This window comes from Bidens hawaiensis, unplaced genomic scaffold (genome assembly GCF_021521415.1).
Source record: "Bidens hawaiensis isolate Kalapana, Puna unplaced genomic scaffold, B.hawaiensis_p1.1 tig00013623_1, whole genome shotgun sequence".
NCBI lineage: Eukaryota > Viridiplantae > Streptophyta > Magnoliopsida > Asterales > Asteraceae > Bidens > Bidens hawaiensis.
In genome coordinates, this window is record NW_027504998.1 from 44044 (window position 1) to 69623 (window position 25580).

The following is a 25580-nucleotide window of genomic DNA, read 5'->3' on the forward strand; positions in this document are numbered from 1 at the left end:
TTGTAGGATTTACATAACAGATTTAAGGGTTTTAACCAAAGCAGTCATGCAGACTTTATGAGAACCCAATAGAGTAATGATATTGTATGCATTCATCAATCTGTGTGCACCGCACACATACACCTAAAGGCGTAAAATTACATATCGAGTCGAGAAGTCACAACAGCCACCAGAAAATGAAACATAATACACATGTAATCGCTTTCAAAATAAAAGAAAACAAAAACTGATGTTTGAGAATTGAGATAAGCAAGCATTGTCAACCACACTTAACTGTCATGATAACCAAAAAGATTACTAGAAACTTATTACAAACAGCCCATAACTCACAATCCAAACGAAAACATGAAAACAGATGAACAAAAACAACAAAGACAGCTGACAGATCTCTTGAAATGTATGCATTTGTTGTCTACTTATAGTTGTTCATCGGGCTATTGATAACTCTCAGCCACCATTCCCCTCGTTTGCCACCTGAGCTTCCACCTGCCGAGGACTCAGCAGGTACATCATTTTCAAGCGGGCGCTTGCCTTTCTTCTTTTCTTCTTTTTCCTCAGATGTTCGCCTACATAATTCTGTCAAGGCGTGGAATTCACACGCCCTCCTCAGCTCCTTATATTTATCAATCGCTGCACAATTGGAAAACATTAATGTCTACAAATAATACCTAAAGCGGACATGAAACAAAACACATCGAATAATTTTCTATTTTGACAGTCAGATCTACATCTACCAAAGATTGTTGTGAATCAAAAATATACCTTCTTTCAAAAAGTACACAGAGCATGGCAACTGATTTGATAAACCAACAATTCTGGTGTATTCAAATTCTAATTCAGAAATTAATTTTTCATACTTTTTAACCTTCTCGTAATCATCTTCTTTCATCTCTGAAAGATCCGAGATGAGCTTAGAGATTCTCATGACGTTATCGTTTGCATTCAAATTGGCATTCATCATTTTATTTAGAAAAGAAATGAACTGGCAAGAACAATGAGACTGCAGAAACAATGGCCTGATTGAGATTTTATATAGCCATTCAACCTCGTCTTTCCGGATGTAAAAGTCAAGTAGTCAACAAGGTTGTTAGAAATCGAATTACTCGCTAAAGTCCAATATTAAATGCAGATTCAATTAAAAGTTTTATTATGTATAAAATTTAAAATCAAAGCTATATTTCCCATTATGTAGGCTAGTAAACGAACCAAACGAACATGAACGGATCATGTTCGTGTTCATTCATGTAACTTTTGTCGAGCACACGATCAAACATGAACAATTAAATGAATGAGGTTTTCTTGTTCGTGCTCGTTTGTTAAGAAAATAAATGTGTTTGTGTTCGTTTATGTTCATTTGTTAAAGGCAGAAACAACCGGTTCACAAATGTAACTGAACATAGATGAACAAACATAATTAAGCTAAAACCAACAAAAAAGTAAATTTAAACAATAATGTGTTGGGTTTAAAAAATTATTAAAACAAGATTATATTGTAATGGGACTAAAAAATTAAATTAAAACGTAAACAAAGGAACTTGCACAAACCTAAACTAACAAACATAAAAGAACTTAAACGAATGAACATAAATGAACAAACGCTCACAAACATAAATAAACGAGCAACACATGGGTTCATGCCCGTTTAACTAATGAACAAAAAAATGTATTCCCGTTCGTTCGTTAAATACGAGCATAAACGAACGGTTCATTGAACATTCAGTTCGTTTACAAGCCTACGATTAAGGTTAAAAAAATACAGCCCTATCATACATAATATTTTTTAACTACTAAACTAATAAGGACTAGAGTTTGCCTCTACAAGTCAAATTGTTAAAAAGTTTTTAGCTACAGGTAGATAAGAGTTATTTTTTCATAGACTAATTAAAATAAAATTAGAATAACATGCTGCAATCAACTATTTTTCATGGCCATGTAGCTAAAAACAGCAATAACAGTTTTGTATTTGGAATTTCAAGATTTGAGTTTTCAACATCAAATGTTAAAGGTTCAAATAAATGAAAAGATGAAATTAATGCTGCAAAAGTTTTAACCAAAAAATGTGTTATTTTTTGAAGGGGCACATTAATGCTCTCGAATACTAATGGTAGTATTGGAACTTACAGCACCCCGTATTAAAAAATGCAAGGTGCTTCAAGGCGTATAGGTCCTGAAAACCTAGGCATGGGGAATTAGGTGGTCCACAATAGCTTCAAGTGCCCGAGGCACTAGATAATAGCTTCACGTACGCGAAGCGCCATGTATTATAAAATAAAAAATATATTGCCAATAATATTTTTCACATTATTAATCCTTGAATATTAAATAAAGAGGATAACTAAAAGATGGCACACTGACTTTAACAATCCAAATTATGACCATTTGGTCAATGATAATCCATATTCGCAATTTGACCAATGACACTTCTAACTTTTACTTTAGTTTTTAATTTATATATTTCAATTTTAACATTAAGGGGTATTTTTGTCATTTTTTAAGAAACTGGTTGAAAATTTAAGTGACATCCATTCTAGTGACCAAATGTGTTATGATTGAGCAAACTATTGGAAATGAAACTTGGGACCAAATGTGTCATACCACAAGACCAAGAGTATGAGTCACGCACGCAGATTTGTTTTCCCAGATGAAACCCGATCACAACTTAATAACTAAATATCATATGTGTTTTTTAATTTATATTTATTTTATTGTAATTTGAATATTTATTAATAACACTTATTCAAATCCTTTTGAATTCAAATTATTTATTACACACTTCTATTTATTAAGTTATTTAGTGATCTTAAGTTATTTAGTGAAAATTTATTATCATTATTATTTTGTGTATTATTATTTTTATTTTTAAGATTCATCATTTTATGGCTATTTTACCCCTTAAAATAATTTCCTCTTCAAGAATTAAGCCAAAACGTGATGACTTCACTGCCTAACAAGCACGACAATGGAAATTATGGAACTCACATTCAACTAGCATATACTTAAGCCGCATAGTGTTCTTCATCCATCTCATAACTAGCATATATCGCACAGAAGCATGCTAAAACTTTAAAACAACAAACAGAACCATTGTAACTATTCATTTGTACTCTATGCATTATTCGGCAGTGCGATAATGACAAATCAGTTATATTATTAATGCTAGATATCATTGTGATAAACATCAAATAGAATATCATGACTACACAGCAACAAAATCGACATAAAAATAACCGCACTTAAAAATAATCACATACCATCATTAGAATTTGAAGGCCGGAAATGTCTTCCAAGAGCCTTACTCATTTGAACACGCCTCTATAATATTCACCGCAAAGAGTTCATGATCGCAGCTACCAGGATGCACGTCAACCTGGATATAATCCTTTTCAGACATCAGAAATAATCTATGAACAACATATCATGTATACTAAAACTTCTTAGCTTGATGACGATAAAACATTAAGTCATCATGAACATTTAATCCCAAATGCAATTCATGAGCTCCACCTAACTTCATATTCATACCATTTACGCAAACAATCGATCGAAACACCTATAAATATCCCCTCAATTAAGAATCAATTATATTAGCTCCAACATAATAATATTCAATTCCTCTGTATATATCAGTTCTAAACCCTAGAACATGAATTGATCAAACGATTAACTCTAAAAATTGAGCAAGTAAACTATTATGAATGAAATTATTAATTAATAATATAATAGGTTAACTTAAAACAATAGCAGTAGAATTTGAGTATGAAGGAAGAATTATCAACATCCGAATCCGACACCGCCGTTAATGGAAATTGAAACGGGGCTCCGGTGGGTTGATTGTCACGTCGCTTGAAATCATGATGAATTGGTTTCCCAGGGCCAGGGGTGAAGCAAGTAGTGATCAGCTCGGTACACAAGGCTCCCATTTTTTAGAAACTCATCGTTAAACCCAAAAAATATATTCGTCAAAATAACATATAAAAAATAAATTATTTAAAATGAAGTTGTTTGGTCGGTAAACCCGGGCGGTGGTTAAACCCAAGAGTTGTCAGTTCCGGGCATTGAGACGCTAACTGGACACGAATTCAGTTGGTTTTGGCTACGCTCATTACGGTATTGGGGCTACAAAATGGAAAAATATAAAATTGAGTGGACCAAAGGGGTGGTGTCGCTCGGTAAACTCTGGCGTTGGTAAAACCCGGGCATTGTCGGTCACGAGCATTGAGGCAGTAAGTCTATACGAATTCAGTTGGTTTCTGTCACGTCCGTTATGTTATCGGAATTAAAACAAAAATAATTGTCGTTCGGTCAGCTTCCGTTATGTTCGTTACCGTATCGAAACGAAATAAAAAACAAAATGTTATGGACAAGTAAGGTGCCGCCAAATGACCTAATGACGACTTAGAGGCACAAAACTTGTCATTTATACTATATAGATAATATCTTGATACCATGAGGCTAAAAGCCTTTTGATTAAATGTTGGAACGTTAATATGAATCGTGAATAAGTATATGAATTGTGCTGACGGTTTTGCCTTCAAATGTTTTAAAATTACACTAACGTCTTCAAGTTGTAACGTATTCAATCATTTCATTAACTAGTTTTAAGTTTTAAAGTTCTATTAATTTTAAATTTAAGTCATTTCTCTTTTAAGTTGGTACATTTTACGTTCATTTTTACTTTTTGTTTTGATTTTCTCTCTTTGTTAATTATTATTCTAAAGTTCTATTTGTATTATAGTTTTATGTGAAATAAAGAGCAAATTTAATAAATTATGGAGTATTTTGTTTACATATCTGTGACTCGATTTCGATTCTTGGCTCACCCGCATCATTTTGAAATCGGAGCACCTAGTTATCAAATGGTAGATCAAGGAACTATGAAAGAGATTGACCTTTTACTCGTTAAACAATTAACCAAGAATACGATGGAGTCTATCCCAAACCATGGGATCTCAAGAACAAGTGACTCCAATAAAGGATATGAGATCTTGTATGAGAGCTTAAAATCATGCATCTCCGCCAGAGGATCTGGTATCTTGAGTTTCAAAAGAAGATGTGTATCAAGGAAACCAAGTTGAGTACGGCCATTGGTACCTCAAACAGATCTATGAAAACAAATCTGGTAAGGAGCGTCTATTGGATGACAAATTCGACGAAGACGAGACTAAACCATATAAGGAAGAATATTCTTTGGTGCAAAAGATTCTCAGCAGAGGTATAGTTCAAGAGGACAAACAAGTGAAATATAAAGACAATACTGATCTTGAAACCAGGCTTGAACCGCGGAGATATTCAACGGTTTCTTCAGCAACTAGCTCTCCTAATTCATTTGTGCGTAATGAAGTTTTTTTTCCTGGATTTCAACAAATTTAGAGAGTGGATCAATAACAAAATATTATTCCTAATGTTATACTTGTTTTCCAAGTTCTCAAGACTCGATAATAAGTCTTTTTCAAAGACGCGGAGAAGGAGGTGCTAAGATCTGACAACACAATAGATTTTGTAACAAGACGACTGAGGTGGTATCGACCCAAAGCAAGACGAACCATAGAACTTAACTATTTGAGTCAGGTCAAATCTGTAGTGAACAATAAATAACCTGATATTCTCTTCGACCTAGGTGGCTTTGGTCTGGAGAAAACTCGCAGAAATGACGGGTAATATAAAGCAAGAACACCCAATAATATTTAGGTTTGGATTTGAATTTTATTCACTTACCCTTTTTAGTTTTCTTTATTATATTTTTGCATTTTATATTTGTTTTGATTTTATCTTTTCATTAGTTGTTATTCTTATGAAATTCTATGTTATAGTTGATGCTGAACTTATAAATCATTGAGCTTCATGTTTCTCTCTTTATGACTTGATTTTGATTCTTGACTCACCCTATAACCATGTGTAATGTTTTCATGTCCACTGGCACCTCATCAACTCCATCCATGCACCAACACGGCATTGCGTCAATGTTGAGAGGGTGTGGCTCCTTCTCTCATTAACCCCTTACAGTCTTTTTCGTTTAATTTTTAAGAGCCAATAACAAGCACACACCTCACTTTTTATTATACTTTTATTCTTTAGGCTAAATTAAACATTATTTTTTATTAATCTTAAATAACTTATGCACGCTAACTTAAAAAAATTAAAAAAAATAAATAAATACGAAATCATGCTTATTTCGTTACGAGCATTCTGATATAAATCTATCTCAAAGTTTCAGGTTTATTTGACTCACTTTGTTCGACGCATTAGAGGACGACTTGTTTAATATTTAATCGTTTATTCATATTCTTGTTTACTCGCTTACGCAATAAGGTGAGTTTTCATCATTCCTCTTTATTTTACTGCTTTTCATACGTTTTGGGGACATATGCGTACAAGTAATAATATCTAGCTCATATTTTCATACTACATATCTACACAAAACTAGCAAACGAATGATTGTGTGTATCTCGATCAAATGTTATTTGTTACTTGTTTATGTGCTTATGTGTTTATATTCAATCATTTTTCGGATAGGTCCATCAGAAGTCTAGCAAGTCAGTATGATCATACGCTGTTGTAGTAACCAAAGCCCATTCGCATGGCGATGGTAAATCGACAATCTCAGTCAGTCATTGTAGCCAATGCCCATTTCGCAAGGCAACGGTTAAATGGCACACTATTTGTTTATGGTTTGATTGTTTATTACCACATTTATTTCGTTTTGCTTATTTATTTATATTATTATCATATCATGCAAACTCTATTTATTTGCTACGCATATGCAGGTTATCGTTTGATTTGAAGTTTGACTTGAAAGGACATCTAAAAAAGACCTTAGGAAAATCAATGAAGACTATTTATGAATCTATCATGTTTGGAATAATTTACTTGTTTGGATTATTTGTCATGTTTGGATATTGTGTGTACCTTTATATGAAATAATTAATTTAATTAATAGATATTGTCACATTTTTATTTATGATAGTATCTTCGAGCTGTGAACGATCGGCTCACGCCCCGACATTTCCGCCTTAGGTTGGGGTGTGACAAAGATGGATTCCCCCACGTCACCCAAACCATCCCCCAAAGCAACACCAAAACCAGCCTCAAAGAAAACTTATCGGCTACTCAATCTACCCCCAACATCGCACGTGCACATACCAAACATGGCAACCACATCATCACCCGTAATAGACGAGTCTTGCCATTGAATAAGGAACCAGATGCAACTGGAAGATGTGATTGGCGACCATCAGGGTGTTACATTGAGACCTCCCCGTATCATTGTTTGTCTCAAATGGCAACCACCATGGCAAACTCGTTCTGTTGTTGATGACAAGAACCATTTGACGGGCGCGAGAATGATATATCTTGCATGGTTCACGTCGACGCTGCCATCCGCCCATCCCATGCATCCCTACGTGAGTGTTAGCTTGTTTACATGCTCTTGTACTTAGTTCTCTCCTTGCATTCTTGTTTCTTACACGTGTGGTAGACTGGTAGTTGGAAGTTAGTTTCTATGATTATATCCGTCATGTCCACCTATGTTTCACTTCTTTGATTTCTTTTTGGGGGTGTTTGGCATAGCTTTTTTTAACAAAGCTCGTAGCTTTTTTTTAACAAAATAAGTATAACTTGGTGTTTGGTTTAGCTTTTTACGCTTATGCTTATTAGTTCAAAGCATTCCTGATGGATTCTCTATCTCAATCTTTAAAATTTAACAAAAAAAAAAACAATTCCTTTTATTTATACATCATTTTCTAAAAACCACCCCAACCCATTCTCTATTTTCATCTATATATTCTTTTTCGAGTAAAGTGTCATTTTCGTCCTTGTGGTTTGGCAAATAATGCGAATTTAGTCCAAAAAGTTTATTTTTTGCATATGAACCATCCATGTTTTCCATTTCTTGCCAATTACATCCAAATCACTAACCCTGTAAAATTTAATCGTTAAGTCAGGGATAGACATGCCTTTCCCTCTTTCTTTAGTATATGAGTAAAGTGTCAAAATCGTCCCTGAGGTTTGGTCACATTTGTGAAATTCGCCCAAATTTTTTTTTTCACAATTAGGAAATGTTTGGCACTTGATAGAATGTCCGTTAGCACCTTGTACTTTGTACTGGGTGCATGATTGTTCCGTGGATTATGTAGGTCCGTTTGCTGAAGCCTCTGTTGCCTCTTAAGTGGGTGTAAGACCCTATCTCTTCAATCCGCTAGACATGCCACGTAAGCAACAAACTAATAGAGTTAACTATCCGTTAGTCGCAGGCCCCTAAGAAAAAAAAATGCACCTTTAGTTGAAACTGTCACCGACCAAATGTGAAATTAAAACTTTTATTTGGCAATAGTGCTTAGTTGAGTTTAGAATCAAGTTTTAAGGTTGTTTTTCATTTTTATGATCCATTAATCAAGAACGAGGATGTTTGGGTTTAAATTGGTTGTACTTTTTGTCATACATAAATGGATAAAGTTTTTAATTTTGTACAGAGTCATCAAATTCACACTGGTTTGGAGTTGAGTCGTTAGGCTGTTCAGCTAACATTTAATATGATCATTTATGATTAGACCCAACGATGAGTTAATTTTATCATGATTAAAAATGGTAACACGTAATAACTAATAGAAAAATGATTTGGTTTTCTTACATATTTGGGGAGTATTTGATGGGTTTTGGCCAGGACTTTTCTAGGATTATGTAAACCCAATTGATATATTGTGAAGACGCTAGTTAAGACGTCACGTCACTGTTACGTTGTCGGTAGGACTTAACTGATCCACTCGTTAACTCGTGCGTTGTGGTTTAACAAGACATTAATTTAAAGATAAAAGTAAAAAACTAAAAAAAAAAAAGTGTCATTGATTACTTGGGGGTGGCTCCACCATTTTTTTAAACCTGTTACACGGCTAACTGATGTTCCTTAATGCCCCTACCTTAACGACCCGGTGTAGGCAACGTTAAGGCCGGGCCACCTCCGCTTTGCCACCTTTCACACCCCACAACAAAGTAGCTAAGTGCTAGAGATTTTGTTATAAGTAAACATGTGTTGTTTTATCTAAGTGATATTTCGTTGTTTATAAAGGAAATTTGTCATTTGTGTTCTAAAATCTTGTTTTCAAATAGCTTAGCATGTTTAATGTAAGATATATCGTGCACATAATTCATTCTATGTTTAATTATATATTCTTGTATTATCATAAAGCTAACTATGATTTTTAAGTGTATCATTGTTTGTTTTATGTCAATAACAATTGTTTGCCGACCACTAATGTTGTTGTTGTTGGAGATTTGATATAGCAACCTGGATTATTTAGAGAGTTATATGATAACTTTCAAATTAAAAGTTATTTTGATGGTTCTCCAAAACATTTTAATTGGATAAAACTCTAAATTAAAACAAGAATGCATGGAATTTGTGACGAAGATGAACCAAGGTCGATCAATTGGAAGGATTAAGGAGCGTCATCTATATCCGCAGGAGCAGTTAGATGTGGATAATTGCATAAGGCAGTTATAATTCAAATTTTAATTTTGATTAATATGCCTCCAAATAATACTTATGATTATGTTTGACATAATCATAAATTAACCCATGCCAGCCAGGGGCTCTGCCACTTGGACCTTGCTAGGGGCCGCCACACACAGGACCTCACAACCGGGGGCCCTATTTGTTAGGGGCTTTGCTTCCAACATCATAGTAGACTAAACCAAGGGTGCACTTCGCACATCCCGAACTTGCTTAATGTTTATTATGATTCGGACAAGTAATCCAGTTACACTAAAATACTAACAATCGTAATGCAATGCCCTATTTTCAAAACCTCCTTAGATGCAACATTTTGAACATATCTATATTTTGATAACCAAGGTCCCAATGTGGCATAAAGAATAACATTATGGTTTACACTTTTAGCAAAAACTTATTACTGTCCAGGCATGATAGAAAACATATAACATTGTGCAATTTGTTGCCAAACTCGTAGTTCAAAAGTCTTTAAAACACGACATCTACAATGTATTATCCGACAAGTTTACACCATATGCATAATAATGCGTATAACAAAACTATGTGAATAGAGATGCTTCATACTTGAAAACTAACCTAAACATTAAAAACCTTCACACAACAGACATGCTGGGAAGAAAAAAAATACCAACATGAAAAACAAGAATGAAGTTAATGCCTTGATGCGCAAGTGGAGACACATTCAAATGGCACTCCCTGAGCCCAGTCTTGCTACTAACTCAATACTGGAATCAAATGGCCCACTAAACAAGTGCATCCGTAAGAATTACATCATTTGTATTGGCATGTAGGCGTGCAAAGGAGCCGAGCCAAGCCCAAGCTCGACTAGGCTCGAGCTCGGCTCGTTTAACTTATATGGACTTCGAGCTTTATTTTCAAAGCTCGAGCTCGGTTCGTTTCGAGCTTTATTTTCAAAGCTCGAGCTAGACTCGTGAGTAGATTCTCAAGCTCGAGCTAGGCTCATTTGCTATTTATTAATATTTTTTTATATTTATAATTATATATATATATATATATGGAAGTGATATTTTGATAACCATGTTGAGTTGTAAGAACTTAAGAACTCCATTCTAGGCCACACATTTAATTAGATGAATTGAAATATGTGGTTGAGATTAAATCTGGCAAAAAAGTCAAAGTAGGAGAGAGAATCAATATGTAACTGATTACACTAACTTTTACGTCCGTTACACATGTGTAAAAAGTCGACTGGGTGCGTAAAAAATTATGTAATTTTTTTACGTGTATGTAACCGACATATATTACTCATGTGTAAAAAAAATTCGGAAAAAAAAAATCGTTTCACTGAGTTCTTTCGAGTTATTAGAACTCAAAGGGATTCTCATTTGAAATCTCCCCTATATATATATATAGGCCCTATATATAGGGTTAGGTTATAATAGGAAGTATAGTTTTTGTAGAAAGGATATGAAGTAATCTTGTCCATTGATTTTTAAGATGGAGGATTGAGATTAGTTTAGGTGGAAATCATGTGTAAAAATAAGGGGAATGACATAAAAGGAATAACACATTTGTTTACTTTCTCTCTCCAAATGCAATGCACATGCCAAATTCCCCCATCATTTTAAAACGTCCATAAATTTTTTTTACAACGTTTTTATTGAAAAACAAATTCACCATAATAACGAGTGTCTTTTTATCTTTTATATGAGTACCAAATTGTTATATAAAAATTAAAAAAAAATTAGTGGGTTTTTTACGTATTGTGTTTTACCAAAATTGTGTTTTACAAAATTGTGTTATACAATTGTATTTATCATTATGTTTTTTTTCTCATTGTGTTTTTTTTCCATTGTGTTTTTTAAATTGTGCTATACAATTGTGTTTTTATCATTGTCTTTTTTTTTTCATAGTGTTTTTTTCCATTGTGTTTTCACACTATGTTTTTTAAATTGTGTTTTTTCATAGTGTTTTCTATTGTGTTTTTTCAGACTTTTCCGGCAATGTGGTGGCGGTGGGTGACGGTTGTGGTGGCGATGGGCAGTGGACTGGTCGTTGTTGTAGGAGATAAGTGAAGATGTAAGTGGGTTTTTGAAATTAATTTAAATGGGTTTTAAGATTAAAGTAAGTGTGTTTTGATATTAAAGTGTTAAGACTAAAATACCCTCCTTTCTAGCCTTTTTAGAAAAATCAAACTTCTTATTTAAACCTAACCCATATATATATTTATATATATATATATATATATATATATATATATATATATATATTTCAATTATAATTTTATGTATAAAATATTATATATTATTTAGTTATGTTTAGTTATTTTTTGATTACATATATATATATATATTAATATTGTTAAATATATATTAAAAGTTACATAAATAGCAGGCCCAATTAGGCATGTGAGCCGGTTTAAGCACGATAAGTGAAGCTTGGGCCCGGGCTTGTTTATTAAACGAGCTTACTTTTAGGCTCAAGCTCGAGCTCGGGCTCGATTAAGCTCGGCTTGATTGAGTTTTTTCACTGGTTGATCATGAGTAGCTCGGCTCGTTTGCCCAATTGACATGGGGGAGAAAAACAAAAGGTGATTATCACATTTAAAAAAAGTAAAAAGAAATATTTTGAAACACAAAATATACAAACCTTATCGAAACATAACAAACTTAAATGTCGAACAACCAAAACGACGTCGTGGGAATAATAATAAGATTTGTCTTTTCTTTCTTTCTTTCACCACCATATGATATTCGTCACCATCACCACCTGAACACCTCTTCAGAGTGCAAGTTGCAAGCATTAATAAATTAACAATAATAAAAAACCTAATCCAATCCCATCGCTGACCCCAACAAAAATATCTCATCTCGATTGATTCCCAAAAGCAACCGACTTTCTGGGCCCCTTTTCTTTCTATCTATCTGTTTCTCGATAATATTATTATTATTATTATTATTATTATTATCACTCACCGGCATATTAAGAGACGGTTTATATAATCAATTGATTGAGTTGCTGATGCTTGTTTAAGTTTAATTGTATTGATCTTGTTCAATGGATCGTCCGACGACTTCTTCCATGGACTTGCCGATCACGCACGATAATGACCGCTATGATTTGGTTAAGGATATCGGGTCGGATAATTTCGGTGTTGCTAGGCTTATGAGAGATAAACAGACTAAAGAGCTTGTTGCTGTCAAATATATCGAAAGAGGCGAAAAGGTTTGATTTTTTTTTTATTTATTTCTGTTTTGGGTGGTGGTGTTTAAGCTTAGCAATTCTGGGTATTTCTGTTTTCTTTCTATTTATGGATCTTTGACTTTTTTGGTCAAATTCAAGATTTATATGAAATAAAGAAAAATTGGGGAAAATCAAGATTTAGGCCATGGGATGATGAAATTTGGGATTTATTGAATAGTTAAAGCTGTTAAATTGTTTGTTTTAATTAGGGTTTATGTTAATTTTTTAAAAAGATTGATCTTGGATTTTGAATTTTTGATTCAGATAGATGAGAATGTGCAAAGGGAAATCATTAATCACAGGTCTCTAAGGCATCCGAATATAGTTAGGTTCAGAGAGGTAAGCTTATATTGTTCTTAACATAATCTTTAATGCCTAAATGGACTGAAAGTTAGTAAATTGCTTATTTTTCTTGTCTTTTAACCCGTTACAGCTCATCTTGACACCGACCCATTTGGCAATTGTGATGGAATATGCTTCTGGAGGTGAACTTTTTGATCGAATTTGCAATGCCGGACGGTTCAATGAGGATGAGGTTCTTGTTTTGTTAATATCATAAAAATGTTATTTGTTTGTATTTTTCTTTCATTCTTTCAGTTTTTTTACTTTTGTTGATTCTCTGCAGGCCCGATTCTTCTTTCAACAACTCATATCTGGAGTCAGCTATTGTCACTCTATGGTTGTTGGAACTATTACACTTAGTTTTTTTTTCTTCTTTTTTTCATGTTGTTCATTACTTAAGTTTGATTGTTTACGGACTTTTTGTTGTTTTTAATGATTAAAGCAAGTTTGTCACCGCGATTTGAAGCTAGAGAACACGTTATTGGACGGAAGCCCTGCGCCCCGTTTGAAAATTTGTGATTTTGGGTACTCCAAGGTAATCACATCTTATAGGTTTTGACTTTTTGGTCAAAATTAATCTAGGTTTGACTTTTTTCTGTTGTATCGCAGTCTTCAGTTTTGCATTCTCAGCCAAAATCGACAGTTGGTACACCTGCATACGTAGCTCCTGAAGTGTTGCTTAGACAAGAATATGATGGAAAGGTTACGTATTTTTCGTTTCTTGACTTAAATTCTTGAATCATATGGTCAACTAAACTTTTTTTCTTAAATTTCATTCCTTCTTTTGTTCTTGTTTTCAGATTGCTGATGTGTGGTCATGTGGCGTGACGCTATACGTCATGCTTGTTGGTGGCTACCCTTTTGAAGACCCTAACGAACCGAAAGATTTTCGGAAGACAATTCATGTATGGTGTAGACATAATTTATATCCGCAATTTATAATATTAAAATGTGTGATATTATCATGCTAATATTCTTTTTGGTGATCTGCAGAGGATTCTTAATGTTCAGTATTCTATTCCCGAAAATATCCAGATATCCCCCGAGTGTCGCCATCTCATCTCAAGAATATTTGTTGGAGACCCTACACAGGTTATCGGTATAAAGTTGACATTTCTATAATGGTATTTGATGCTAAAGAAGTTTATACATTTTGAACAGAGGATCATGATGGCGGAGATCAAGAGACACGAGTGGTTTCTAAAGAACATGCCTGCTAATCTGATGGATGAAGATATTTGAAGAGCCTGATCAACCAATGCAGAGTGTGGATGTGATCATGCAGATAATATCAGAAGCCACTATTCCGCCTGTTGGTCTTTATGATCTTGATATGATGGAGGATGACCTGGATGATTTCGACTCTGAACCGGATGAGCTTGATATTGATAGTAGCGGTGAGATCATATATGCTTTATGATTTTGTCTATGTAGAGTCATTTGTGGGTTTTTGTTAGACGTCAAGATGGCAGTTGGGTCGGGTTGTGGTTTTTGTAACTGGGCGGGTCGTTTGGCCTTTTTTGGTATCACTATCGGAGTTGGAGTTGGAATTGAATATGTACGCCTATTGTTGTTTCTGAATCCTTTCTTCGTGTAAGAGCTATGTACAATTTTTAATATCATGGGTTGTGATGTTGCCCCAATTTTGATAATTTTAACTAGGAAATGGGGTTTGGAGTAGATTGTGCGTCGTGTGTGATTTATGTCGTGTGTGATTTATGCGGGTTGCGTCACTTTCTTAGTGTGTTAGGCTACGTGTTATGGTGTGTGTGGAATGCGATATGTGAGTTCACCACGTAAGTAATGAAAGCTTTACATTTCACATTAAAAAACATGTAAACGACAAAAAATCAAGCGGTCCAGGTTTAGGGTTTAGAGTAGGGGTGCGGCGAAATTTGTAGGTTTGAGGTCAGTCTAGTACGAGTTTCGAGTCAAGTTGTGGAGTTGGGTCAATCTGGCGGATTTCGAGTCAAGTTGTGGAGTTGGGTCAATTTGGCGGATTATGGACTGATGTTGCATCCCGCGTCTCCATACCAATAGAAGGGGGTTATCTTTCCTCTCCAACCGTCATGACACGTCGCCTTGTCGAGTTCCAACTCGTATCTTCTTGCTGGACATCCATGTATTCCCGACTTTGGCATTTTGATGCCGGCTCCATCTTTATTCACCATCTCTCTGTCCCTCTCCTAAGACCAAATTTAAGTAGTTTTGAAGGGATTATCCGCATCCCATGAATTTTATTTAATTTGTCTTAAATATATATACAATCTAATTTTCACGCGCCTTAAAAATTTTTGACAACGACCCTCATGATTGTCTCCTTTAGGGAGAAGAGAAGAGAGAAACATGAAGAGCTTTTTAAACGGGAGATAAAGGTTCATCTGGTATGAAAAAAGAAAACCATACACAGAAAAATAAAACTTTAATAGTTAAAAATAATTTAAATAAAGCTAGTTGGGTTTAACATACATACAATAAAGAATCAAACAGGCTAGGCTACAGTTGTAGTCCTATGTAAATCTATTTTTTTTAACGACCAACAAACATAAAATGTCTAGGTACTCCGTACAGGGTGACCCAATGACAAAAGGCCACTGTCAGCTGGCCTAACCCAGCCGTACGGAACCCTTAAGCGCCTCCAAGTTATCTTCAGTTCCGGGGAAAACCCACTCGCCCGAAGGCCCACTGGTGGTAAAACCCGGATGCCCTCATGATCGAAATGGATATCATAAAGATCTCAGTCTTTCATTATTGAGCCACCCATGTCTCCCAAAATATTGTAAGTGTGAATTGAACTTGGGTCTTCATTGAGAAACCAAAACTCCCTACCACTAAGCCACATTAGAAAGGACCTATGTAAATCTATTGAGACCGTTCATTCAATTCAATCTTAAATAAAACAAGTTGTATTAATTCTTAAAAAGTTTTTATTTTTGAAGTATTTATTCTTATCTATACTTAATTTTGTTCTAATTAGATTACTTTATAATAGGATAAATATAATAATTAAATATAATTAATTTGGATTTTTTAATTTACTTTTAATCTTTATATATTTTTTTAGTTTATTATATTCTACTTAATTTTGAAATATTAGTTTGTATAATTGAGCCACCTTTATTCTATGACTGTCAATTGTATTTGTTTGAAAAATACTTTGTAGAAAAGTTCAACTTTTAATAATAATAATAATAAGTTCACTTACTCGAAACTTTGAAACAACAATAATCTTTTCATGATCATTTCCAATAAGAAGATTTTTATTTGGAAAAGACGATTGATGAGAAGTTGAGAACTTATCAACATGAGATCCACGGTTTCCACTAAAATTTCCGTGTTGACTTGGTCAAAGTCAACTTTTTTTATTATATTTTAATTATATCAATGGTTTTTCAAGAAATAAAGCAAACGTGTTCTACGTACGGTCTATATTGCAAGTAATTTTCTCCATTATTGCATAAATAAACGTTACGCGGATATCAAACACCTAAGATAAGGGAGGGTTCATGTACAAAATAATCTTAACATGAGAACGCATAAAACAATACCAACTAAAATATCAATATACATAAGCAATGTCTTATAGTAACAAAGAAAAAAACCTAACAATAAAAACAAAAGAATTAGAATCAACAACAAAATAATTACAACCAATGCTTATAATAGCAGAAGAAAAAAACTTAATATTAACAACATATAAATCAACAAATACTTATAACGTCTTATAATCAGAAATCAGCAAATACAAGCAAAAAAATAACAACAAACACTTATAAAAACAAACTAAATAGTAACAACAACTTGGCTCACTGTTTTCATGTTAACAAGTATTTGTATTTGATCATTTGCTAACAATATTGTGTTATAATCTCATACATAAGTGGAAATGCAACAAAGCATGCAAATCAAATAGAAACGGTGTCATTGTATTTCGTCACTTGTAGTGTAATTGGTTACCAACAACTCGAATTGTGTCACAACGTGTTGCTAGTCGCTATATCTGATTTGATTGAGAGAGTCTTTAGTGACAATCCTCTAAACCATCTCACGAGTGATGACACAATTAATTCAAAGATCTAGTCATTGAAGGGCTAATCATGGTAAATGCTTAAAGTTTAAAGAGTTTGAGCTTGAGTTGTTTTAGCTTATTTATTTTTATTAACTTTTTTGGTTTCCTAGTTTGAGTCTAATTAGGAGTCTTGGTGAGCAAGTTAAAGTTTTAGTGTAAATAGAGGTGCATGGTCATTGTATTTTATGTGGTTTTCGTTCTTAATAATATTGAAAGAGCCGTGAGAAGTTCTCACAAAATTATCAGTCAACGTAGCTAGCTACCATGAAGCCGTGCACCCAGCTTCCACGTTCCCTTTTACTTGTTTGGTAGTTTACATTAGTGGGTTAGTACGTAGGTAGACGTTTTCTAAATTCGTGTAAGCAAACGCATGTCATTGTTTAGTATTTTGTTACGAATGAAAATATAGAAAATTGACAGCAATGTCACGTTCTATCTCGTCTATAGTCATTCAAGATAACACAAAACATATCAAGCATCACCAAACTTAGAACTATTTCACAATAACATAACAATTTACATATAAGGTTCAGTACTTCAGTAGGTGCCTACAGTTACAGTTTCCAATAACACAAAGCATATCATAAACATTGCTAGTTAACACTAGTAAATTATTTTAATACATAAGCAATTACAAGTAACTAAGGTAGGGCTTTGTGAGCCAATTCTTCACTGGCACGGTGAAGAGCGGGCCACCAGTCTTCGGGACATTAGTGCCGCTACCCCACTATTTTCATGAAGTTAGCGAGTCGGTCATCTTCAACGACATTGATCTTCACATCACATAAATCACTTTCATAATAACGCCATAAATATGACGTCTCTTCGTCACAAATCACATCTTCTAACAAAGACAATTTGGTCACAGAAGCCGGCAACTCTTCTAGCCCATGACAGCCACTGATCTTCAACACTGTAAGTACTTTCAGCTCCCCAATCTGATCTGGCAGTGAGTTTAGACTTAAACAATCAGAAATATCAAGAAACACCAGATTATGAAGGTCCCCAATCGACTCGGGTAATTTGACCAATCGTGTGCACGAATGAAGCCTCAGTATTTCCAGATTTGACAGAGACCCGAGTCCTTTAGGAAGAGCTTCAAGTTCGTGACAGTTAGTGATTGTAAGTTTCTTAAGACGTTCAAGATTGCATATGCTAGCAGGCACTTGTTTCAGATCATAACAACCGTCAAATTCAAGCTCCATGAGATTCGGTGGCATAGTTGAAAAGTCAACGAACGCATTACCTATCTTGCATATGATAAAGGAAAGCTTCTGCAAGTTCTTCAATCCACAAATGGATTGAATCAAGGGAGAGAGCGAAACATGTTCAAGTCTTATACTTTTTAAGTTGGATAGAAAACTAATAAAAGTGAGTTCATGCAGTTCAGAAGGGTAAATCCCGTAGCTTGTGATGTTTAACGCCTTCAACTTGTTCATTGTTTTTATGAAATGGGGCAGTGTGTAGTTTTTACCTCGTGGGTTTAATATCAAAACTTCAACTTTTGGTGCGTTTAGGTCATTCCAATTACAGGAAAATGTTTCACCTGGAAACAAAAATTCAGATATTAGATACAGTTACTAAAACCATACTGGCAAATGTTGATTCCATGATTTGGATAAAGAAATAAACCTGTTGTAACAGACAGAAGACGAGCAGAAATTGGTTGTTGGGCTTGTTCGATCCACCACGCGGGTGTAATATTTGCATGAATTTCTATAAACAATCGTTTTCTTTGCGGTATTGGCTCTTGGCTACTCAGGTGGATGGCTAATTCTCTTAACAGATCATGTTGTGTGACATAGTGCTCGTTACAGTAACCTTCAATTTCACTAGCATCACTCCTTCAATAATCAAACAATAAAGTTAGTACAAGTGAAGAAAACAACAGATAATTAACTTAAACTAGGGTACTAGCGGCGCAGCTCGGGTAGTCGAACGGGTAGTTCGGCAAGATCTGGTAAAGTGGTGCAACTGAATTAGCAAATGGTTTCAGCTTGGATATTCGGGTACTGCTGCTAGATCAACAACGGTTTCAGCTAGGAACGTGATTGTGTTGGTAGTCGATCGGGCAGTTTTGTTCATGCCAAGCACCACCGCAACCAATTTGGGTAGTTTTTACTAGTCTCCAAGTAAGGGTGGCAAATGGGTTGGGTCAATATGGGTCACGGGTCGGAACGGGTCAACTAAAAAAAGGGTTGTTTTGGTTTGGGTCGGAACGGGTTAGGGTCAAAAGGTTCGGGTCAGAACGGGTCCGGGTCGGAATGGGTCAAAACGGTTTCGGATCCGGGTTTTTTTTTTTTTTTTTTTTTTTAGAACGAGGCCGAAACATTTGATTTTTTAACATTTTTCGTTTTTGATTTATATTTTGAGTTACGATTTTTTTATTAATTTTTTTGAATATTTTTTGAAGGGGAAAAACCAAAACGTTTCGGCCTGCGCCCTCGTTCTAAAAAAGAAAAAAAAAATCAAAAAATATTCAAAAAAATGAATAAAAAAATCATAACTCAAAATATAAATCAAAAACGAAAAATGTAAAAAAAACCAAAACGTTTTGGCCTTTCGCCCTCGTTCTTAAAAAAAAAAAAAAAAAACTCGAGAAATGAACTAAAACCGGAAGTCGATAAAAACGAAACATAAACCAAAACTGAACCGAATTGATCGAAACCGAAAAAATCGATCAAAACGAAACTAAAAAACTGAAACCGAACATAAATGAAACTGAAAAAACAGACCACAACGAAACAAAAGGCCGAAAACAAATCCGAAACCAACCAAAAGCAAACAAAAGAAACCATAACTCAACTCGTCCAGTGCTCCGAAACCGGCCATAAAGAAACAAAGGAAACCGAAACCCAACCCGTCCAGTGCGAAAACTCGTGTCGGCTCGAAACCTAAACCGAACTCGTTCCAATCCAAAACCCGTTTCAACCCGAGCTTGCCACTTTTCCTTAAGACACTAACCCACATCGACCCATTTCTTTAAATTTGTCGACCCATTTTGACCCGAAAATAAGGTGGAATTTCAAGTGACCATTTTGACCCATCTTATTAAAATCTATGACCCAAACCAACCCATATGATTTTTAAAACAACCCAAATTGACCCATGTGAAATGGTTTGGGTCAAGATTGCCACCCCTATCTCCAAGTGAATGGTTGGAAGATTTGGGTAATATGGGTAGTGAGATATGTACCCCGAGTACCCTTATACGATATTAGTTTTCTTAACCTTGATATATTAAGATTGAGAAGATTTCTTGAAGAAAGTTCAAGAAGGTATTCAATTGCATACATTCCTTCCATGTCTAGATTGTATAACCCAACCCATATATCCATCAAAGCAGAAGCCACAATCTTTTCGTCTTCTGGAAACGAACCCAAATCAAGGAAACATTCACGGGCTATCGGCAAAGGTTCAAGTGCATCAACACTCGCCTGAAGACTATCCAATAACTGGCTGTTTGAGTTAAAGATAGTTTGACCTTCTGACCATTTGTTCAAAGTTGTTCTCCATGTGGACTCGTCTTGACCGCGCAGTGATGCACCTACCACTGTGAGAGCCAATGGAAATCCCTTGCAGCTTTTGACCATCTATAAAGAAAACCAAAATCATAGTGTACTGGATGATACAAAAATTTAGTGTATGGATCTAGGCGAGCCTTTCATTACAAGATCAGGTTAAGGTGAGCCTCTAGTGAGATTTAGTTCCCGAGTTTTATTAAATGTTTTGGGCTTGAGTACATGCAAGTTGAGAATTTGAAATATTGTATGCATGCTAATGAGTTCCTAAACAAGTTAATTGTTTTGAGTGTATGCACGTTAACGTTTTTGTGAGTTGGCTGTATGATCCAAAAGAGGCTACACGTTGGTTGACTTACTGCTCACTTCCGTGGAGGTTAAAGTCCACTGCGGGAGCAGAAGTGTAAGCCATGTACCGATAAGTAATAGGCACAGTGAAACCCTAACAATTCATAAGTCGATTAAAATAGTTAAGTTTTTGAGAAAAAGCTTTGAAGTTAAACGAGCTTGTTATGTTCCCGACCACCTGTCTTTCAGCCTTAGCGTTCCAAACAACCACATGTCTTTGTTTACAAAGTAAACGGTTTTTAAAGTATTTTACATACTTAAAACTCGAGCTCACCAGCTTACACTGGTCAATTTTAGCGCGCATTTCAGGAAGTAAAGAGAACCCTAGTTGAAAAGGGGAAAGTGGACAGGCTACATAAACTCGACAGGTTCGTCCAATTGATTATTTGCTTGATTATATGATTTGATTAATACTTAAACTATATGATTGTTTGATTATTGATTATTTTCTGATTATTAATACAACAGGTTTCTGATTTGTCCAAATCGATAAGCAGGGTCAATCAACAGTTGTTCAAGTCTAATCAAATTGACAGGTTTGTCCAAACGTCCAATAGATAATATGATTAAGATTTAATTGATATTTAGAGTATAATATTAGATTATATCAATATGATTAGATTAATACTTAGATTATATGATTAGATATGATTTATGTTTAATACTTTGATATAGCATACTTTAGAATAATGTTAGCTAATAGCTGGAAACCGATATAATTTTCAGAATTATGCATCCTAAACAACTATCCGGTAGTCAAAACGTAAAAAGAGAAAAAAAATCAAGAATTAAGAAATTTTTCCAAAGACAATAATTTTTTTGTTTATCGTTATCAAAATTATCTTCCTATTATTGAATATTGAATTCTTTTTCATATCTATAAGTTTATATTTTAGAGACCTATTTTCTCCCAATAGCACAGGGCAACCGAATTCGCAGGGAATGGCCCTGACTCTGATTTAATTATTTTAGAAAAGCAGTTAAAATTTTTATGTGAAAACGTAAAGGTTTTACTTTTGAGACTACGTTGTGTAACAGTTAGTTTGTGATGTGTAAATCCAACACAAGTCATCCACGGGGAAACCGAGGTGTGACACTAATCATGTAACATACACAAATATATAGTCAAGAAAAAATTTTAAACTCTTACTTTGATAATGAGATCATCAGGTACAATAATTTGATTCGCGCCACATGTAAACGCTGAATGGTTAAGAAGAGTCCTTGCATCTTCATCATTTAACAAACCCAATTCATATGTGGAACCCACACTCGGAAACAAGAACCTCGATGTGACCAAGATTTTGTATCCCGGGATAGGAAATTTAAGATCCTGAATAATCGATTGAGATTCACACCACACGTCATCCAAAACCAGTAATATCTTCTCCGATCCCATTTGACTCAAAGCGTTCTTTAGCTGGTTCTTTGCCTCTTCATCAGTTTCAAACTCACAATCATTTACACGAAGATGATGTGTAAATATTTTCTGAACAATAGTCTTGAGAGAGGTTGTTCTAGAAACAGTAACATACACAATATTGTCCCCAAAAATACCTGCACAAATAATATTACAGTTAAACTCTTTGGAAAAAAAAATGAATACAAAAAAATAAAAAAATAAAAACAAGAAAAAAATGTTAATACCCTTAATTTCATTATCATGACAAAGCATCTTTGCAAGTGTCGTCTTCCCACAACCTCCAGGAGCTGAAACCGTGACCACCTGATTCGCGTCTTTAAGAAGCACGCGTATCAATTCTTTAAGATGAATATCAAAACCAACGATGAAATCCGGGAGCTCTGGAACACTGCAAGAACTCGATAATCCACTTGGCTGTTTAGCAATAGTTGAAAGTACCCGGTCCATTTTGCGGCCCAAAGCACGAATTTCAGTCTGAGTCCTCATATTCGTATTTATATTATCCTGTAATTCAGCACAAAAGAACCTTAACAGCTCATGGTCCAAGTGAATCAACTTATTGACATGAGCTGACTTCTTAGGCGCATACCAAAACTGGACCGTTGAGCACTCGGAAACCGCCTTTTTACCGTCTTCCAAATGATTTATAAACGTTTCGGTCTCGTGTTCAGGGCGGTCCAACACTTTGCTCAACCGGCTGGTTTCACGTAATACCGGCTGGATGCTAGTTAAAGTTTTGTCTAGGCGGTTGAGTACGGTTCTAAATTTCGGTGTCTTGTTGGTTTCTGATGCTACGGTTTGGTGTAAGTCTATAGATGCAGTTTTTAAAGCCATCAATTGTGCACTTTGTACAACCATCTGTTAAAACCACAACTAATTTAAAAAAGCCCCAAATTACAGATACAAAACCCTAACAATGAACTATCAATTTATAACTAAAATTGGGGTTCAATAGAGCGAGATAAGAACAATAGCTTACGATCCTGAAACTGGTGATTTAGATAATTGAAAGTAGAATAGTTATATACTCAATCCTGATTATAGATACCATATATATAGGACCTAATAATAATAATAATCCATAGAAAAAACAATACCTTGAGTGTTACCGTGAATATATATATATATATTTATATGTATATATTGGTGTTAACTTCTGACGCTACCGTTTGAGTAAGAACAAGATACGTTTCTTTATAGCGACGATCGAAGACCATCGGAAAAGTCGTCCGACGAAAATTGGACGAAACTACGCATTTATTGATTTTAAGGGAAAATTAACAAAATAGCCCATATCTAAAGAGAGGAACACAATTTGGCCCTTTTTTTTTTTGAAGGTTTTAAAAATAGCCTTACAAAACCTGTCGGCGTCGACGGGTTTTAAAAGTTTGAGAATTGGTCCAATAAGATTCAAATATATTTAAAACTCGTCACCTCCGTCCAAATTTTAAGTAATCCCATTTTCTCCCACCAAATTTTTATAAAATCTTGTCGGCTCTGTCTAAATTTTTGTAAAAAATATTTTGTCTATTTTTTAAACATTTTTTTCTCTCTCATTCATCCTCTCTTTTCATTTTTCTTCTTCTTCTTCCTCTATTCCTCCTCATCTTCCTTCAACGAATTAACCCCGACATCAACAGGTTCACCTCAATTTCGTCGAGGTTGATTCGTAGAAGGAAGATGAGAAGGAATAGAGGAAGAAGAAGAACAATAGAAGAGAGAGGAATGAGAGAGAAAAAATGTTAAAAAAAACACAAAATATTTTTTACATAAATTTGGACGGAGCCGACGAAATTTTATAAAATTTGGTCAGGAAGACGGGGTTACTTAAAATTGAACGGAGGTGATAAGTTTCAAATGATTTTGAATCTTGTTGGACCAATTCCCTAAACTTTTAAAACCTATCGGCGTCGACGGGTTTGGTAGGGATATTTTTGGAACCATTAAGAAAGAATGGCTAAATTATGTTCATCTCTCTAAAATGAGGCTATTTTAAGAATTTTCCAATTAATTACACGTGGTAAAAAAAAAGGCTATTTTGATATTTCGCGTGTTTAAAAAGGATAAATGATATTCTTTAAATTTAGTTAATTCAATCCTAAACTCGTATAAATAAATCTAATTTTTTACTTGCTACAAGTTTTCTCTCGTCTAACAGACTTTAGCCCAAAAGCTCTCTATCTCTTGGTGTTTTAGATGATATCTTTGTCAATTAGCCACCAGCCTTATTTGTACATGTTTAGAGCATGTTTGGGATTGAGTTTGAAAAATGCTTATTAGCTTATTGGCTTTTTCAAAAAGTCATTTTTAAAAACCAGGATTTTGATCTTTTGAAAAACTGTTTTTAACCCTTTCAAAAGGTAAAATAAGAAAGATTTTTGTGATTGTCAAACACATATTAATTTATTGGCTTTTTGAAAGCATTAATAAGTCAATAAACATATTTCAAACTCAATCCCAAACATGCTCTTAATTTATTGTTAACCTTTTTCTATTTTGATTATATATATTAAATAAAAACCATATCTAGTAAAAGATGTGGCACATATATTTAGAATATTGAAACTTTTTCTTAAATTATAACGAATGAAAAACATAGAAATTTTCATGAAATGTATATGAAGAAAATAATTTTTCTAAAGAGTTGTTATTATTCTTCTTCGCTTATCTTTCTTTCAGTTGTTTGTTGCCCACTTCTCATCGAAATTGCATCGCATATAACGACATGTCAACAATTCTAACCAAACATGGCATTTGATGGGTGCGTGCATCTTTCTATACCGTGTTTATCACTTGTATTTAGGTGTTTCGTCGTAATTGTGTTAGAAACAATGTCCTACCTAACCAAGAAAATGCCATCTCATTTCATCTTGGTTATCTTTAGTTCATGAATTTAGGGCGTACATGTCTTAATATAGAAGGTTGAAGATGATGGAAGTTTTCCTTTTCTCTCTAGGTAAAAAGTGCTTGGAGCTCCTTCAATTAATTTGGGCTAAACGCATATAATAAAAAAAATCACAAATACAACACATTAAACTTTATAATGTGCTATATTTCATTTATATAATAAAAAAATTTTCACAACACATTAAACTTTATAATGTTTTCAAAGAAAGAACCACAAATAAGTTGCAAATGAGGAGAATAACTTTTAAGTTATTGTACAAA

The 25580-nt window shown here is 34.3% G+C and overlaps 1 protein-coding gene and 1 pseudogene across 2 annotated transcripts; one reads left to right on the top strand and one right to left on the bottom strand.

Annotated features, from left to right (window-relative positions):
* Nucleotides 1-12507: 12507 nt before the first annotated feature.
* On the top strand, nucleotides 12508-14731 carry LOC143609783 (serine/threonine-protein kinase SRK2I-like; annotated as a pseudogene). Its single transcript, XR_013149478.1, has 9 exons — nucleotides 12508-12691; nucleotides 12974-13048; nucleotides 13143-13244; nucleotides 13335-13388; nucleotides 13494-13586; nucleotides 13661-13753; nucleotides 13852-13956; nucleotides 14045-14143; nucleotides 14213-14731. The product of XR_013149478.1 is annotated as a serine/threonine-protein kinase SRK2I-like (transcript).
* Nucleotides 14732-17777: 3046 nt separating this feature from the next.
* On the bottom strand, nucleotides 17778-23436 carry LOC143609777 (putative disease resistance protein At5g66900). The gene is made up of 6 exons (XM_077084434.1): nucleotides 23392-23436; nucleotides 22637-23270; nucleotides 22140-22546; nucleotides 20352-20713; nucleotides 18753-18964; nucleotides 17778-18666 (listed from the first exon to the last, which is right to left on the bottom strand). The coding sequence occupies exons 2-6, from the start codon at nucleotides 23268-23270 to the stop codon at nucleotides 17840-17842; spliced, it is 2442 nt and encodes an 813-aa protein (XP_076940549.1). The 5' UTR covers nucleotides 23392-23436; the 3' UTR covers nucleotides 17778-17839.
* Between the last annotated feature and the right edge of the window lie 2144 nt (nucleotides 23437-25580).

Bases quoted from the DNA above. Each gene is read 5' to 3' on its own strand.
- LOC143609777 (XM_077084434.1), bottom strand. From the start codon at position 23,270: ATGGTTGTACAAAGTGCACAATTGATGGCTTTAAAAACTGCATCTATA. The intron at 22,547-22,636 runs GTATTAACATTT...TTATTTGTGCAG, and splicing joins TCATGATAATGAAATTAAGG to GTATTTTTGGGGACAATATT. The intron at 18,667-18,752 runs GTTTATTTCTTT...TTTTGTTTCCAG, and splicing joins TCTTCTGTCTGTTACAACAG to GTGAAACATTTTCCTGTAAT.